At 30.5% G+C, this 18,455-nt stretch overlaps 2 protein-coding genes across 2 annotated transcripts; one reads left to right on the forward strand and one right to left on the reverse strand.

Annotated features, from left to right (window-relative positions):
• Positions 1–2,284: 2,284 nt before the first annotated feature.
• LOC110603147 (60S ribosomal protein L37-1) lies at positions 2,285–5,496 on the forward strand. Its single transcript, XM_043951887.1, has 4 exons — positions 2,285–2,446; positions 2,534–2,669; positions 4,873–4,974; positions 5,258–5,496. The coding sequence occupies exons 1-4, from the start codon at positions 2,444–2,446 to the stop codon at positions 5,305–5,307; spliced, it is 291 nt and encodes a 96-aa protein (XP_043807822.1). The 5' UTR covers positions 2,285–2,443; the 3' UTR covers positions 5,308–5,496.
• Positions 5,497–6,137: 641 nt separating this feature from the next.
• LOC110602905 (GTP-binding protein At2g22870) lies at positions 6,138–12,211 on the reverse strand. Its single transcript, XM_021740497.2, has 4 exons — positions 11,593–12,211; positions 9,109–9,178; positions 7,059–7,221; positions 6,138–6,576 (listed from the first exon to the last, which is right to left on the reverse strand). Exons 1-4 carry the CDS (start codon positions 12,095–12,097, stop codon positions 6,358–6,360), a joined length of 957 nt encoding a protein of 318 aa, XP_021596189.1. The 5' UTR covers positions 12,098–12,211; the 3' UTR covers positions 6,138–6,357.
• Between the last annotated feature and the right edge of the window lie 6,244 nt (positions 12,212–18,455).

The following is an 18,455-nucleotide window of genomic DNA, read 5'->3' on the forward strand; positions in this document are numbered from 1 at the left end:
AAACTGAAGAAGGTGAAGATGAAGGAGAGCTGTGAAGCCAAGAAAAAAGAGTATCAACTTCATTATTTGCTGCAGAAGCAGCACAAGCTAATGCAAGAATAACGACGAACAGATGGTGGTAGTGAATAGCGAAGGAGCTCAATATTGGACGAAGCTCATAGATGTTGAAGAGTTGCCTCGACATCGGCATCGGCATTGGCAATGGCTTCAAATCCCCAAACCTCTCTCTCTCTCTCTCTAAACTGATTCTCATCTTAAAACTCAACCCAGCACAGCTTCCTTTGCAAATAAGCAAGAACAAGAGAGAGAAACCAACAAAAACAAGAAAGATTAAAGATTTTCAACCACTCCACCATCTTCACCTCGGGGTTCTGTTCTTGCTTCATCTTGGTAAAGTACTGGGTTGAAGAAGAAGAAGAAGAAGATCGGGAAGAAGAAGATCGGGAAGAAGAAGAAGAAGAAGAAGAAGAAGAAGAAGAAGATAGGGAAGAAGAAGAAGAAGAAGAAGATTGAGAAGAAGAAGAAGAAGAAGAGGCGGAAGAGGAAGGAGAGAGAATGGGTATTTTAGTCTTTTTAACTAAAATTAACGGTGATTTAACTGAAAATTTAACGGGAGGGACTAATGTCATAGTTTTTAAAAATCACAGTGACTAAATTGAAGATTTTTTAAAACAGAGGGACAAAAGGTTACATTTCACTAAATCAGAGGGACTAAATTACAGTTTACCCTATAAAAAATCACAATTTTAACTTCTTTTTATTTATCACTAATTTCAATAAAAAGCCAACAGATATCATATTTATTAGTTTTTTTTATTTTCTTAATACTTTATTAAATCTCTATCATAATAAATTTTATTATATTTATTATAAAAAAATCATGTTAATATAATAAAAAATAAAAATTATAGTTTTATTATTTATTATTGTGCTATTAATTTTCTGTTACAATTTAATAATATAAGTCAATACTGAAAGATATAAGTAGAAATATTATATTAAAAGTAGATATAATTAAAATTCAAAAAAATTAAGAAAATTATAACTAAAAATAGAAAAAATCCTATTATAATTTTTTGCACCAAACAGATAGAAATATAAGTAACGTGTAGAGATATTATATTATGAATAGACATAATTAAAATTTAAAAGAATTAAGAAAATTATAATTAAAAATAGAAAAAAGTTTTATTATAGTTTTTTCCAACAGCTATTAATGAAATATAATAATAGAATTTTAGAGATTTAATATTGAAGAGGATAAAGAAGTTTGAGTTAAAATTATATTAATTTTTAAAATTTTGAATTAAATTATAAAATAATTAAAAATTTTAAATTTTTTATATTAATAGCATTTATTTACATATATATATATAATATAATAAAATAATTTATATTATCTTATTATATATTCTCCTCAACTTAAATTTTAAATTTGAATATAATTATAATAAAATTTATAATTTTAGATAATTTTATTAATTTTTAAAGTTTGAAACTAAATTATAAAATAATAAAAAATTTTGGAATTTTCAGAAAGAAAATAAGAATTTATTGACTAAATGTTATTAATACTTATAAGTATTATTTATATAATTATTTACAATGATTTAAAATTCTAAGACACCTTTTATTGTGGAAAATTATTTATATATAAAAGATATTTTTCGTTAAAAAAAAATATCTTTTTATAAAAATTATTTTCTAGAAATAGCTTATTCCCCTGGTGGCATGCGGGCATTTATAGTTGTAGGGAACTTAAGCGTTCTATTTTTAGTCGAAATGTTTTAAACGAAAAATGATATTAATAAATTTATACTGGTTAATAAGATTTTTAAGATTCACAAAATAATATTTAAAAAAAAATAAAATCATTTTCTTTAAATATAATATAATTTTATATTTAATTATAAAAAATATTTCTCTCAATTCTATAATTTTTATTTATCTTAATTTTTTAATTATTTTAAAATTATTATTTATTTTTAAAATCATAATAATAAATAAATTGATTATTATAATTTTATTTTGTTTTTAAAAAAAATTAAATTATTTTTTAATATTTAATAAAATTTAATATATTGAAAATGATATAATTAAAAAATTATATTTATATATAAAATAAATAAAAATTATAAGAAGAATAGAATATTAATCGATTATTTTTTTTAAGTTAATTTTTTAAACTCATATTTAAACCAAAATCAACCAAAGCCCACCCAAAATTTTTCCATACATTACTCACAAATCCAAAATCAGAGTCCAATTCTTGACCTAATTGCTGGCCCATTAGGACAGACACCCAGTCATCCATGGCCGCTCCAAACCCTAACCCAACAACTGTCCATTCTCAAACCTTCTGCAAATAAATACCTCAACCTCCGTCGGATCCAGCTTTTTCCCCCTCACCACTACATCGGCGGTCGCTGAGGCTAGAGAAGAAATGGTAATTTCTTGTCTTCCTATTAGTTGTGTACCTATAGATTCAGAATTGTTTAGTAGTCGGTGATTAGATGATAATTTTGTTTGTTAGGGGAAAGGAACAGGAAGCTTTGGGAAAAGGAGGAATAAGACTCACACCCTCTGCGTTAGATGTGGTCGCCGGAGCTTCCACCTTCAAAAGAGCCGTTGTGGTGCTTGTGCCTATCCTGCCAGCCGCGTTAGAAAATGTAAAGGCTTTTCTTTTTACCCATAAATTACAAAGCTTTATTCAAGTTTTATTTAAGTTTTGAAAGTATACATGTTTGGCTGATGAGAAAGTGGGGAAAATAGGTTATAAAATTGGGAAATTGAGAATCGCCCATATCTCATTTTTGAATCTTGTGCTTCTTGATTTTCTGGGTCCATTATTATCTTGAGTGAACGAGCTATACAACTGAAAGATTAAATATTTATATCAAGATTTGTACATATTTAATGAAATGTGATGTGTGGATAGGGGGCAATAGTTTTCAATAATATTATTTAAAGATTCAATCCGTGAAGCTCCAAATCATGAGAAATAAAGTTATCCCCAATTAATTCAAGGTCTAAGAGATGAAAATTATATTTGAGAAGTATGGGAGGAAAAGACACAAGCCATACACTCTTCAAAACATGTGACTGCATAGCACAAGTTTAACCCGCTATAATGCCTTTATAGCCGGAAAGCTATACTCTCTTCAAAACATGTGGCCGCGTAGTACAAGTTTAACTCAATGCCTTTATAGCTGGAAATTGTTTTAGGCCCAATTTTGTTATTTAAATTTTATTATTTTAATGGACTTGTTTAGAATATTTTTAAGCCCATTTTAGATAGGAAATTTGGCCATCAAGGTTGGATAGGAAGTTTTTACTAGTTAAATTAGGAATAAGATTTTTTTGTAATCCTAGAATGCGAAGGTTTGACTATTTGACTTTGGAAATCTTCCTACTCTAGATTAGAAATTAGAGTTAGAGAGGCTATAAAAAGCCTCTCAATGAGCATGGTAGCCACCTAATATTATTTGACACTTTATTTCAATTAATGATACAAGTAGATAATTTTTATTCCACTCTTGTGTTGCACCTTACATTCTATAATTCTCATTTCTATTCTCATGGTTAAATAAGAGTGGGATAGGACAACCTTAGGAAATTATCTAAGTTTTGAAATTATATATGTTTGGCTGATGAGAAAATGGGGCAAATAGGTGATAAAATTGGGAAATTGAGCTAGATATTGAGGGAAAACATAGTTTTAATTGTTCATGTCCTGCTTAGCTAAGGAGGGGTTTCCATATCTCATTTTTTAATCTTATGCTTCTTGATTTTCTTGGTCCATTATTATCTTTAGTGAGCGAGCTTTACAACTAAAAGATTAAATATTTATATCTTTGTGATGCGTGTATAAGAGACAATAATTTTCAATAATAGTATTTAAAGATTCAATTCACGAAGATCCAAATCATGAGAAATTAAGTTATTCCACTTAGTTCAAGGTCTAATAGATGAAAACTATGTTTGGGAGGATAAGAAAATAAGGCATACTCTCTTCAACACATGTGGACGCGTAGCACAAGTTTAAGTCGCATAATGCATGTATGACCGGGAATTGTCTTAAATCCAATTATGTTTTTTTATTTTAATGGACTTATTTAGAATATTTTTGAGCCCATCTTAGATAGGAAATTTGGCCATCAAGGTTGGATAGGAAGTTTTTATTAGTTAAATTAGGAGTAGGATCTTTTTTTTTTTTCTAGAATGGGAAGGTTTGACTGTTTGAGTTTGAAAACCTTCCTACAGCAAATTAGGGTTAGGGTTAGAAAGGCTATAAAAAGCCTCTCTTTGAGCATGGCATGCTCAGTCACCTAATGTTATTTGACACTTTATTTCAATTAAAGATATAAGTAGAGAATTTTTGTATTACTCTTTTGTTGCACCTTCATTCTATAATTCTCGTTTCTACTCGTGTGGTTGAATAGGGGTGGTGGGATAGGGCAACATTTGAAAATTATCTTTTGAAAATTATCTTAATCTTGTTTGTTGTCAAGTATGTGTTAGGTATTCTTATCATATATTAATTATGGGTTCCGCATCAAAATGTGTGTATTGAGTATAGAAATTTAGATATAAATATGTGATCGAGCTCGAGTTTGTAATATTAGTGTATTACTGAAACTTAGAGTTGCAATTGCTTTTAGGATACTTGGAAATTGGGAATCTTTGATAATGAATCATTGAATTCCTTTCTATTGCTTCTGAAGCTCATTTGTTGTTTGTTTCTACAATTAAAAAAGTATTGATGAGAGGAACTTGGAGTATTAGTTTGACTTCAGGTATTGTGTGCTGATGTGCACAGGCAAATTGTTATTGTAACTTGGTAACTTTACTATTGTTTTGTGATGGCTTCAGATAACTGGAGTGTGAAGGCAATTCGTAGAAAAACTACTGGAACTGGCCGAATGAGGTATCTCCGTCATGTCCCACGCAGGTTCAAAACCAACTTCAGAGAAGGTGAGTTAATGTGGAAACGAATTATTGGAATAGGATGTATTTTCCTCTGTGGTACAAGTCTAATTTTTGGGCTTGCTATTAACAAACTATTTGGGATCCGCTATATGGATCATTTTTCGCCATTCTTGAGCTTGCGCTTAAGTCCCATTTTATTATTTTGGGAAAAAAAAAAAAAAAAAGGAAAGATAGGGTCTCCAGGATCTAGGAATTCATTTCCGTTTTAGTTTCATTTCCATGAAGTTTCTATTTTGATGGAATGTTTGTAATTCTGTCTTCGATATAGGTACACAAGCAACTCCAAGGAACAAGGGAGCTGCTGCAGCCTCGTCGTAAGCCTTAGAAGGGCAATGCAAGCATGTTTTTTATTTTACTTTTTAGTATTTATCAATTTGCAAACCTGGAGTTTTGGATCATTGTCTAATATTTTGGATCATTATCTAATAGACGTTCCTTCTTGTATGCCGACAGTTTTTTTTAAAACCTTCGAGAGTATCAAATATTTATGTTATGGTTTTGGGTGCTTATTATCTTTAAGCATGGCATGTTCATGTTGCTTAACTGCTTGTCGCACCCCCATTGCTTGTTGCAAAGGTAAGCGTTTGAGTTCCTGTTGGAAAAAAAAAAAAAAAAACACAAATTTATTAGTTAAAAATGTAAGAAATTTTAATTTAAAATTATATTTAACATATTTTAGTTATAAAAAGATTAAAATTTTCAGAAAAACATTCTTCTGCCTTCATTCACAAAGTAAAAAAAGTGGGGGAGGGGGGGGGGGGGGCGGGGGCGGGGACGGGCGGGTGTGATTAGCGGTCACTTGTGATTTATGAAGTTAACCTTCAGCTTTGAGCATGCTGTTACTACCCAGAAGGCACCAACCAATCAAAAACTTGAAGGGGCACAATCTAACATATTTGAAGCACATTTGTGACTGTAACTTCTGGTCAAAGCAGCACAGAGCTTGCAAAAAGTCTCTAATTGATATAATGGTAGTAACTTTTTACATGATGTTGGCCATTATCTAGTACTATATTTTAGTTCACAAGCAAAACTAGTAACCAGAAAATACAGCAGCTACCTTGCCGATCTGCCCTCTGGGTTTGCTTCTACTCTGCCTCAAGCAAGTTGAGCAATCCCTTCTGTTTCTAGGGGATCAGAACTTGAAAGAAATGAACTTGAATGAATAGACTATATCAATTTCTGGTCGCCTCTCAGAAAATATTGGAATTTGACATCCAGATTAAGAGGCCAATTATGGCAGAAAAAGCAAACACTCAACAAGAATGGGTTGCAAGTACAACAAATTAATGCAGAACGTTTTTAAATATACGAAGACAAACCAGTAGGTCTAGAAAAAGAGAATCTTGATTCTGCATTAATCTTATGTTAGTGTTTGAGCCAGTAGTTCCGCAGTTGAGCCATGTGGAGTAGTATCTCATCACGACCTTGGTTCGTAACGCTGCTGGTCATAATCCACGGGGGTGGTGTCTCAAAGAAGCCACTTATCAATTCCTGGAAATCGCCCACGTTTTCATCGGGCCTTTTCCCTCCATTCTTTTTCTTCTTTCTCTTGTCACATTTGGTGAAAATCAATGTCATGGGTATCTGAAAGACCACAGATTAGCCTCTAATTTTCCTCTTCATCCGATCACAAAGTACATTAAACACCTAAATTATCATCTTCATGAAACAATAATATCATCGTACACATAATTTTCAGCTTGTCTTAGTCAATTGATGAGTTCTAAATGCAGAGTTGGAACACCATGATGCATTTTTATAGCAACTCAGAGGAAAACCAATCATCTGACACCCTCACAAGTTTTACTTCTACAATTTCATGCCTGGAACAGAAATACTAAGTTACTAACTAAAATCTCTAGTGATCTGTCATCCATAAGACACTTAAAGGAAAGAAATATAATCAAGAAACAATAAATAAACAAGTTAAAAATGAGATGATTAAAATTGACAATATGTTGTAAGCTTAATCTATCTAACTTGACATCATTTTGTATCTCTTCTTTTTTTTTTTTTTTTCACTTGAATTGGATAGAAAGGAGAAAATATAAAGAAAAACTTTTTACCTGATTTTGACCCAGCCAACTGGCATATTCAAGATCAATTTTCTTTGCAGGGATACTAGCATCTATAAGAAGGAACACCGAGACCAAAGATGAACGTTTGAGAAAATAGTCTTTAGTAAACTTGTCCCAATCTGTCCGAAGTTCCTGGGGAGCAGCTGCATACCTGTTCAGAGAAGAAAAAAGTATTACACCATCACAACCAATGACATGAGTTATGCACCTAAGAGAGCTAAGTTTAAGGTAAATGAAACTAATAGTATAACTGCAAATAGCATGACTACTATAAGTCAGCAAACAACATGACTGATGATGAACTAATGCAGTTGAAAATTTTGAAAGGGTTGCACTATTATCACCAATGTGAAAAAGCACACAAGTATTTGTAAAGGATATATTGTAAAGTACAGTAAGCATAAATCAAAGAGATGCACCCTATAGACAGGAATCTCTCTTTCTTATTTCATATGGAACATGAACTTCCGGAGAAAAATTAGATAACTGCGAGGAGCATCTCAGATTCAAATGAAATTAAACAAACTAGATAAGATCAACATCAAGGATCACGAAAAATGAAAACAAACAATTACAGGCATCAATAAAAAGAGAGTTGCATTCAATATTAACTATTTTGTTTAACAGGATACATCTAAAATCACATGGCCAAAGGTCTTTCACTCCCTGAAAAATATTAGAACCACAAAACTATACATTTCAAGCAGAAATATCAGTCATCAAACAATGCAAGGGTAAATTTCACCACCCAATCCTGAAGTTGGAGCATGGTAACAACACTAACCCTGAACTTTAATTTATAAACAACTCTCACAACTTTAAAAGTTAGAGAGCATAGAAGCACTCCTGATGCATCACGACATGGCCTATGTTCAGGCATTATTCATGGATTCTTGAAACTTGTCAAGTATATATAAGATTCAAGGACATATGAGCCTGACTGAAGAGTAGAATTGGGCTTATTTTGTGTAACAAATGTTAAGCTCAAGTGGAAAATCCATATTGGGATCACCAAGTCAAAGGCTAAAATAGTCATTTTGCCAAATTTTGAAGAAGCTTCCAATTTTAGTGGAACTTCCATGAATACTGTGCAAGTAGTTGTTGTGATTGATTAATTTATCTTGGAGAAGTTGGTTTTGAATTAAATAACATCTTCCTTATGTTATGACCTAAATTAAGGAAGTAGTAATTTGATTGTTCTCCAAGTCCTAATCTGATTTTAAGAGCACTAATTAATTCCCATCCAACTATGAGTGGTGTCAGGTGTGTGGCACACTTTTAGTAGCAAGTAGTGCTTTATTTTTTCCTTTCTACTAAGTTAAAAGTTAGCTTATGTATTATTTTCCTAGATTATCTTATTTTAGTACGATTAGATTGTTACTTTATGGTAAGATCAAGTGCTTTTTCTTGTTAGGATTCTATGTTAGCTTCAATGCCACATAAAGGCTCATTATATGATGTAATTTCATTTTCGGCTTTAATAATATCCATATTGCAATCTTGCTTGATTCTCATCACTTTTAAAATGTGATGAACCTTGACTTATCATCCTACTCTAACGCTGTGGCATCAAAAAGGTGTTTTATTCTTAGAGAAAGAAATAAGAAAGAATAGGGAGGACAAGAAGAATTAGGAAGGGAAATAGGGATTTGAGAGAGAGAGAGACAGAGAGAGTTGTATTTCTTGATTGATTATTGAATGAGTTACAGATAGTCTCCCTACTCTATTTATTCAGCTCAGTGAGCTAATTGACTGCTTCTGACAGAATAACTACCACTCTTTTATTCCTTTCCCACCAATATTCTAATTACAATCAAGACTTATTTCTAAATATTCTTCTCTTGTATGTAACAGAATTTTATGTACAAATTGAAATTCAGGAACAGTGTTGTCATAATGCTGTAAATTCAAGGACCATAGATGAAATTCACCAAAAATGTAGGTATTGAACACTGAATCATCCAATTCACGTGTTCAGTTCCATTTCTTACATGTTTAACATAAATCAAGATGCAAGTATAGAAACTTTGAGCCATACCCATATCCAGGCAAATCCACAAGGTACCAGCTATCATTTATCCAAAAATGGTTGATGCATTGTGTCTTCCCTATGAGAGGAAATAATAATTTATAATGAGCGATTAATCGTTATTTGTTACAATATCTAAGGTGTAAAATGAAAACTAGAACTTGACTGTCATGGTTAAGTTCAATGAGAAACTCATAAGAATAGTTATAATAAAAACTAATACACTGAACAATAGATGAAAGCAAGAAGTCATCACAATATAAAAGCTTAGTTTGAAGAAGTAAAAGGTTTATGCAAGCGTAACCACAGAATTCAGCACAGCAGTAATATTCCATATACACGAGAATTAAAGAATAAAATGCCAACCTGGCCCTTCTCTTTGACACTAAGGCTTAATTAGACACAAGAATACTTATTGCTGCCAATTAACACTGACTAGGTAAATTTAATTGATCTGGCATAAAGTGAAATGTGTGCCCCATGAGCTCAGGATCAAAATTGGCATTTTACAATTTGGTTTTTACATTTTTATAAAAGCTACTATCTAGTTCTTCTCTCTCTATGCTCTTTTATCTACCAACTTATTCTACCTTACCCCATACATATTATCTATATGTTCCCTCCCAATAAAGAAAAAAAAACACAAAAATTAAAAATTAAAATTAAAATATCAATAATTCATTTTTTAGTCTCTTACCTTACACTTAAAAATCTAAAAAATTTTATTAATAAACAATTCCAAATCAAGAATATTTTCTTTCAAAAAAAAGCATTTCTTAAAAATTCTCTGGAAAAAATAAGGACTTAATTCATCTACCAACTTATTCTACCTTAACCCATCCATATCTATGTGTTCTCTCCCAAAAAAAACCACAAATTTTTTTTTAAAAAAAAATTAAAATTAAAATAAGAATATCAACAATTCATTCTTTTAGTCTCTTACCTTAGAATTTAAAATCAAAATATAAAAAAAATTAATATATAATTCCAAAATCAAAAATATTTTCTTTCAAAAAAAAAAAGAAGCATTTATTGAAAATTCTCTTTAAAAAATGACTTTATATGTGTGTGTGCGCATGTGTCCTACAGTAGGCCACTCCAATACAGTTATGCATCAACCAAATAGAGAGAGATAGGTCATGTAGCAAGGTGATGAACTCCCATGAAGAAGCATTGGCTAGATGACCTAGCCAGTCAGCAAAAGAGTGAGCTTCCCTGGGAAATAAGAAACACATCAACCTCCCAGTCTAAACTCCAAAGTCTGCTCAATGCAAGTAAGGTGCAGACAATTAGAAGCAACAAGATGTGGACCAGTGGACTTTCACTATTATAGAGTTATCACACTCTCGAATTGACTTCCTCAATCCAAATCCCAGGCTTTCTTTAACCCTGTGCAATGACTTAAGTTCAGCAATCTCCACTTAAACTCTGCCAATGCTAGCAACAGAACCTGAAACCCACTCACCTTCAATATTTTGAACCATTCCCTTTATTTTCATTTAGTATCAAGGACCAAATTTAATTTAAAATTTCAATTGGTCAGCCCTCTTGCTCCTTCACCGTGCCGTGTGTTTCAGCTTCCAATTTTATATCATATTGGAAATTAGTCCATTTACACAAGTGTGCCAAACACTATACTATTGGCCTTTTTTCCGAGAATGAACCCTTTTATTTGGAACGTAGGATTGAGTGAAATGCAAAGAACATAAAACAAAAGAAATTTGATTTCTCCAATTTCTCTTATTTGGATATTCAATAAAGGAGAGAAATGAGAAGAATAAAAGAAAGAAAAATTCCATTTCCCAACTCTTCTTAATAGACCCAAAATACTGCTCTCCAGTTTGGAGAAAGGAAAATTTGGCAATAAAAGTGTTGCTTAGATAAAAATTACTTAAATTTCCTTGGACACAACGAGAAGAGAGAAGAGAATATAACAGTTATTCCCCTATTTTTTCTTTTTAAGAGAGAAATTAGGATAAATGTTCAATTTCATCCCTGTAAGTGTTATTAACCTCAATAACCTAAAAGTAAATCAATAAATAAAAATTTATTAAACTAAATTTTTTTAATTTCTTGATTTTTAAGTTAAATCTCTTGATTTAACTCAAGAAGCCAAATTTCATGATTTTCTTAATTTTAGATATAAATTGAGCTTAAAGTAAAACTAATGTGCTATTCAAATTCTCCTTTTCTTTCCCCTGCACAATTAAGGATCCAAACAAAGGGTAATTTTTACGTAAGCAAGTTGCTGTGTTTTTCCAGCATTTCCTTGTAAACTCTATCCTTTGCTTCCAATTTTGTTAAGACATGAAAGAACTACCTACTCAGCTCTCAGGAACAGATTTTCAAACACATGATGAACATCAACTCTCAGCGGTAACTTCTCAACAATTTCTAGCTATAGCATCTGCTAATACCACCAATGAAGTTTCCCACAACTCCACATTAGAAGAACAGATACAGTCAGTAAAAAACAATGTGATATTGACATACCAGGTTTCTTAGAGGTAAGAGCAAGCCGCTTTCTTCTCACGAGAGAATTGAGAAGTGAAGATTTGCCAACATTAGACCTTCCCACAAGCGCAAACTCAGGCAATCCATCAGCGGGGCAATCCTCAGTTCTCACGCTGCTCTTGACGAACTCAGCCTGCACAACCTGCGCATCCCTCGCGTACTTACTTAATACTATGTTGGACCCTTTCAAGATTCTTGTACTCAGAGAAGCATCATTGAGAGAAACCTCAGTCTCTGGCGGCACAAAGAGCTTGTCAAGTGAAATTTGAATTTGGTTTTCCTCTGGGGAAGCCAAGAATTCATGGGCGTTTGAGGAAATATGAGAGATGGGCACAGGCTCAGTTGTGGACAAACTGGATTTGGGTCTAACAATGGTGGGGAGCTTGAGTCTGGGTACGAGATTGAAGTCTAAGGAAGCGTAGAGGGGAGACGGTGGATGAGTGAAGATAGAGAGGCGGAGTCTTGGAAGATGAGTGAGAACCATCTCTCTGGTTATCTCTCTGCCCTTCAGCTTATGATGACAAAACCATGAACAAGATTGCAGTGAGGCAGCAGACTGAGAAATCTGGAGCAGAGAAGAAGAAAACAAGTTTGGGCCTCGTTTGGACAAAAATATCTTTAATACGGGGCGATTTGAAGTCGAGCCGGTATTGTTATTAGTGGGCCAAACAAATCCTAGGCCCATACAAAACGCTAGCTTCCCTGTACTTATCATCAGTCTATTTTATTTTGTTTTATTTATCAAATAGGCTAATAACGATTTAAGACTGAATAAGTTCTAAATTAATAAAATATTTTTTTAATAAAATATTATTTTTATAACATTTATTATTTTTAATTAAAATAAAATGAAAATAAAAATTGCAATTTAAAATTTCTTTAAAAAAATAATATTTTAATATATTAAATGTATTTAACTTTAAATATAAAACTATAGATTTTCTTGCTCAAACAATTAATATAATCTTATTTGACCCTATAAAATTTATACTTATTTCTATTTATAGGATGAAAGGAAAAAAATATGAGGAAAGTTTTTTTTTCATTATATTTGGATTGATGAAGTATAAAAGAATGGGAAGTTTGAAAAGAAATTGGAGTGGAAAGGTAATAAAGTTTTGTTAGTTCCTTGAGCAAGAATCACCCATTATCCTTATTCTCCCTCATTTAGGGATATAATTGTGTTTTGGTTTATTTCTTTTCTATTTTTTCTTTTACAGATTCTTATTGTTCGCAACTGATACTGCATTTCAAACTTATTGTCGTTGTGAGGGTGATGGTTCTATTCTGATACTTATAGAAAAATCTTTATTATGTGGCATTTGCTGCTTGAGACTGTACCGCTACGTTCGATGGTAACACTCCCCTTTATCAATGACCAGCTAAGTTTATTGTGCCTCCTCCCTTTATGATTGTTCTTCTTTCAGAGCCATTTTATCTAACGTGTCTCTTGGATTTTTTTGTGTTGTTGCATATGCATCTTTGAAACTTGATTTCTGCTTCTTTTTCTAAAGATTGTGATGCTGGATTTGAATTTGGTTGCTTGATAGGTTGATTATTTCTGTTTGGTATTGTCTTTCTTCGGCGGTAATTCTATATTCTGAGAATAATGAGTTGGTTTGATCAATAGATAAATTTTTGGATTGGCTTTTGAGTTGCGTATTATGGATTGTAGGTTGATTTTGAGTCTGAATATAAGTTTAGATTGGATTGTGACTGGTTTAATTTATTTCTCTTAGACTTTTGAGTTGGACTAATCCTCTCGTATAATTTAGCTTATGGTTATGATAAATGTAACTTGTATCGTTAAAAAGAAGAGGTAATATTGTTTCTTGAATATATTATTTTATCTTTTACTTTAAATAAAATTAAAAAAATTGGAGGACATGAATGTAATTTAAATTGAAATAATATTTTTTTAATTATAATAAGGTAAAATTAGATATTTTTTTTTCACTTTTCAAACATATAGAAATGTCACTTCAAAATTATTTTCCACAATTTTTTTTCTTTTAATTTTTCTCATATCCAAATATATGGCTAAAAAAAAGAGTAAAATAAGATTTTTAAGATAATTTTTTAAAATAAGATTTTTGTAAGCTTTAAACCTTCATCATTTTTTATTGTTTAGAATAACTAAAACTTTTTAAAAATATTTAAAGATTATTTTTAAAAAATACTCCATCCATTAATTTGATGAATTAAAAATAAAGGTTTTTAATTATTTTTTAAAAACCTCCAAAAATTTTATTTATTTTAAGAAAATTCCTCCAAACAAAAGACTTAGTGTGTGAATTTGACATATCAAATCTTCCATGGCATCCACTCTCTTATTCTTCAACAAACTTTGCAAGGTTAATGTTAAATTTTACTCTTATATTTATTTAAAAGTTTAATTCAGATTTTTTCCTAACTTTCTGTTCAAATCAACTTAAATTTTTAATTTTTATATCAATTTTAGTTAAATAATAAATAAATAATTCAATTTTTAGCTAAATGAAGAAATCAAAAAATTAGTCTAAAAGTTAATAATTAAAGTAAGCTTCTTGATTTATTTATCTAAATTAAGAGTCAATAAATTTAACTTAGAAATTTCATTTTTATATTAAATTGAGTTGAAAATGAAACTTCAAAAATAACATAGATAAAAATATTGAAAATTAACTAAAATAAATAAATTAAATATCTTATTGTAGTGTGTATATATATATATATAGATTTATTTTGTGTTAGATTTTAGAATTCATTATTAATCCCAAAAGATAAATCTATCATAATTGAATCAAACAGTGATAAGTCAATTTTATACATAACTAAGTACGTAACATGTATTTCATATAATTAAGGCCGCAAGAAGTATGATAAAAAAAAAAAAATTCCATCCAATTATAATTTTGTAGTTCGTTTCGTTTTAGAACGATTTATTTTACGAGAAAAATTATGAAATGAACTTTTATAAAATTATGTATGGTTCAATTTTTTAAAATTAAAAAGAATAATTCTTTTTTTATTTTTAATGTAACTCAATATTAAAATATTGGATAAATTATACTTTAGTTCTTAAGTTTTATCATAATTAATAGATCGGTCTTTTTATTTTTAAAACTGAATACTTAAACCCTTGAGTTTTGATTCTATTAAAATTAGAATTTTTTCTGTTTATAAAATCTGTTAAGTTCATAATAAAAGTATAAAAGTTATTTTAAATTCTAAAAATATTCTCATTCTTTCTCCTCTCTCATGGTCGTCCTAACCTACCCCCTTCTTTATCCTCCTCTTCCATTCTTTCTAGATCTCATTTTTACCTTTTTCATTTTCTTTACTCACAACACTATAGAGAGTTTAAATGCAATGTCAAGTCCACCCAGCTAGGTGACAACATCAACAATTCTCTCATGAAACTCGGCGATCTACTGGAGATGAGGCTTCAGATCCATAGTGAGAACCAAGTTGGTCTCGTCAGGCGACCCTTGGAACTCACCATGTCCTACAAATGCAAAATTTGGAGGAGAGAATATATTGGGGCTTGCCTTGGAAAAAAGGAAAGAGCTTCTTATCAGGCGACTGTCCTCCCCATGTGGTATGAAAATTACGAGCTTTTGTGAATTTTGCGGTGCCCGATAGAGAATAGAAGAGAGCATATGATGATCAATACTCAGATCTTAAAAATGAGTTCTACGCAGTTATTATTGTATACAGTATGTACTGATGCATTAAATCTTCTTCATATTCTAATAAATCTAATTCTTTTATAATCAATTAATGTTGTTGTAAATTACAATTGTTTCTGGTTCTAAAGTACATAGTAGTTATTTATGAATATTGGCCTCCTTATGAATATTGGCCTCCTTATGAACTACTCAAATTAATGGCAATGATAATAATGGTTTTTAACGACTATTTTAATAGGACTTTTGATCAAAACTCAAGGGTTTAAGTCTTCAATTTTAAAAATAGAAGGATTGATCCGTTAATTATACTAAAATTTAGATACTAAAGTGTAATTTACTCTAAAATATATTAAATTTGAATCTCAATAATTCAAATCACGTTAATTATTTAAATATTCTACAACTCCGAATGAGGTAATAGAATCCTAATCACAATAAAATATTATACATATCAAAATATTATCTTTATCTTATAGGATTTCATATCCTATCTTATTTAGTACTTTGTATCTTATTTTATCTAGGATTTCATATCATATCCAAACTATATCTTACACACTATATAAGGAACTCACAACCTCCATAATGAGATACGATATTCTCTCAAATAGTCAATTTCATAATTTACTCATCACACATACTAACTTAAGCATCGGAGAGGTTGTTATATTTTCTCCTATTTTGTAGGCTTACATGTGAAGAATTATAATATGAACAATTATGATATAAACAATATCATTAGCCTCGTTTGTAAAAATCAACATAAAAATTATGTATCTCAAACTTTTTTTATTATTTAAAGAAGATTGTGATCAAACAAGTAAAAATTTGAATTTCTGTGATGGAAATATTTCCATCGCTAAAGGATTTTATTCCGTCACAAAACCTATTACAACGAAATTTATATATTCTTGCACTTGTTTTTAAAAATTTGAGTTTCTGCGACAAAAATTTTTTTTCGCTAAAGAAATTTATTCTATTGCAAAACCTGTGCTTGCAACTATATAATTACCGTCGCTAAAGGATTTTATTCCGTCACAAAAATCTTATACTAATGGACTTGATCCCATGTTTGCTACTATCGTCACAAACTTTTGCGATCGATATTTGCATATCGCTATTGTAGTAATAGACTTTGTGAAGATATCTTTGGATCAGCAATGGAATTTCAGCGCTACTAAATAACTTACATAAATATTTTGTTACTTTTAAATATCACTCAACTCTCATTAAACATGAAGGTCCATCAGTATTAGTCTTTTATTAAATTTATTTTACAAGATCTACCATTATGTTAATAAATTAGAAAGAACCCTTTATTGTATACAAAAAAAAAAAAGCTACAAATTATCTTATTGCAAGATGGTTATATTTACACACATCAACCAGTTAATACTACGTATTTAACAACTAGCGGTAAGTAATAATTACTTTTCACTTTTGTATTTTTTTATTTTTTTATTTAGACTCTGCATTTAACTTTAGGATCACATATTATTATGAGTCATCTCATGCAAATTTAATTTTTATATTTTTATATTTTGTACAAAAATTAATTTTAATAGATGAGATTTAATAAGTTATATCACCTATAAAAGAGAAGCAACTCTAAAGTGATAGTACGCTCCACATATCAAAAAGACTCTTTCTGAAATTCAAGTGACCTATTGCATCTTAGGCGATGTAAGAGTGCCCCTGGGCGATGTAAGAGTACCCTTTTAAGCGACCAATTGCCCATTTATGCGATGTAAGAGCGCCCTTCCATCACTTAGGCAACATAAGACGCCCTTTTAGGTAGCAAATTGCCCACTTAGGCGATATAAAAGCACCTCTAGGTGACGTAAGAGTACCTTTTCAGCACTTAGGTGACATTCGCGCCGTTGGGCGATGTAATAGCACTCCTAGGCGATGTAAGAGCGTCTTGTCATCCAACCAATTGCCCACTTAAGCGACATAAGAGTACTCTTCCAAGAAACCAATTACCCTCCTTAGGCGATTTGCACGCCCATATAACTTCTCATGATGACAACATAATACTAGATCTCATCAATTTCAAGCCATCAAAACAAGATGAGAACAAAAGTCAGGTAACATTTATTTAACCATACAAGTCCATCTATTGAAACACTTATATTTTAGTTACATATCGATAACTTTAGTCCTCTCATGTGGATTAAAATGCATCCATAAAATATCATTACTACAAACGCAAGTAGCAAAGAAACTATGACCTCTAAGGTCAAAATACAAGGTGACAAATTCGTCTGGAAAAAAATCAAAACAAATCATTACTAAAGTCTCATAAGGAGACAAGTTTACCAAGAGAAAAGTCAAAACAATCACCAAATTCTTATAAGGCGACAAGTTTCATAAAAGGAATAATTCAGTACCGAACCTAAAAATTCGACCACTAATGTAGCTCAATATTAAAATATATTAAATTTGAGTGTCAATAACCCAAATTACGTCAACTATTTAATAATTCTATAACTCCGAATAAGGTGGTAGAATCCTAATTACAATAGAATATTATCCATATCAAAATATTATCCTTATTTGATAAGATTTCATATCCTATCTTATTTAAAATTTCGTAGCCTATCTTATCTAAGATTTTATACCATATCCAAACTCTACCTTACATACTATATAAGGAGCTCACAACCTTTATAATGAGATATGTTTTTCTCTCCAACAGTCAATTCTATAATTTACTTATTGCACATACTGTTACTAAGCCAACCCACCTGGTGTTCTCTACTATTTTGCAAGCTTATATTTGAAGAATTACGATATGAATAATATCAATTCTGAAAAAGATAATTTATAGAAAATAAATAAATTGAATTGAATTCATGCAATATTTTTAATTTCAAGCAATGAATTAAAAGAAAGTGCTTGACATATAAGTGTTAAATTTATTTTTTAATCACTTTATGTATTGGTAAGTTGATTTCAAATATTATGTATAATAATATAGTGTAATAAGCTAGCCTTATACCATCATGGAAGGATATAAGATTGCATTTGTTAATCACTATCTAATAGTAAGGCTTCCCTTAACCTTCATTGCTATTCTATATTTGCTATTGTTTTTTAATGATTTTTTTCAATCAAAGATTAAATCTTCATTAAAAGAGGGCAGAAAAGTCTAAACACAAATATAACTTA

Source organism: Manihot esculenta, chromosome 16 (genome assembly GCF_001659605.2).
Source record: "Manihot esculenta cultivar AM560-2 chromosome 16, M.esculenta_v8, whole genome shotgun sequence".
Classification (NCBI taxonomy): domain Eukaryota; kingdom Viridiplantae; phylum Streptophyta; class Magnoliopsida; order Malpighiales; family Euphorbiaceae; genus Manihot; species Manihot esculenta.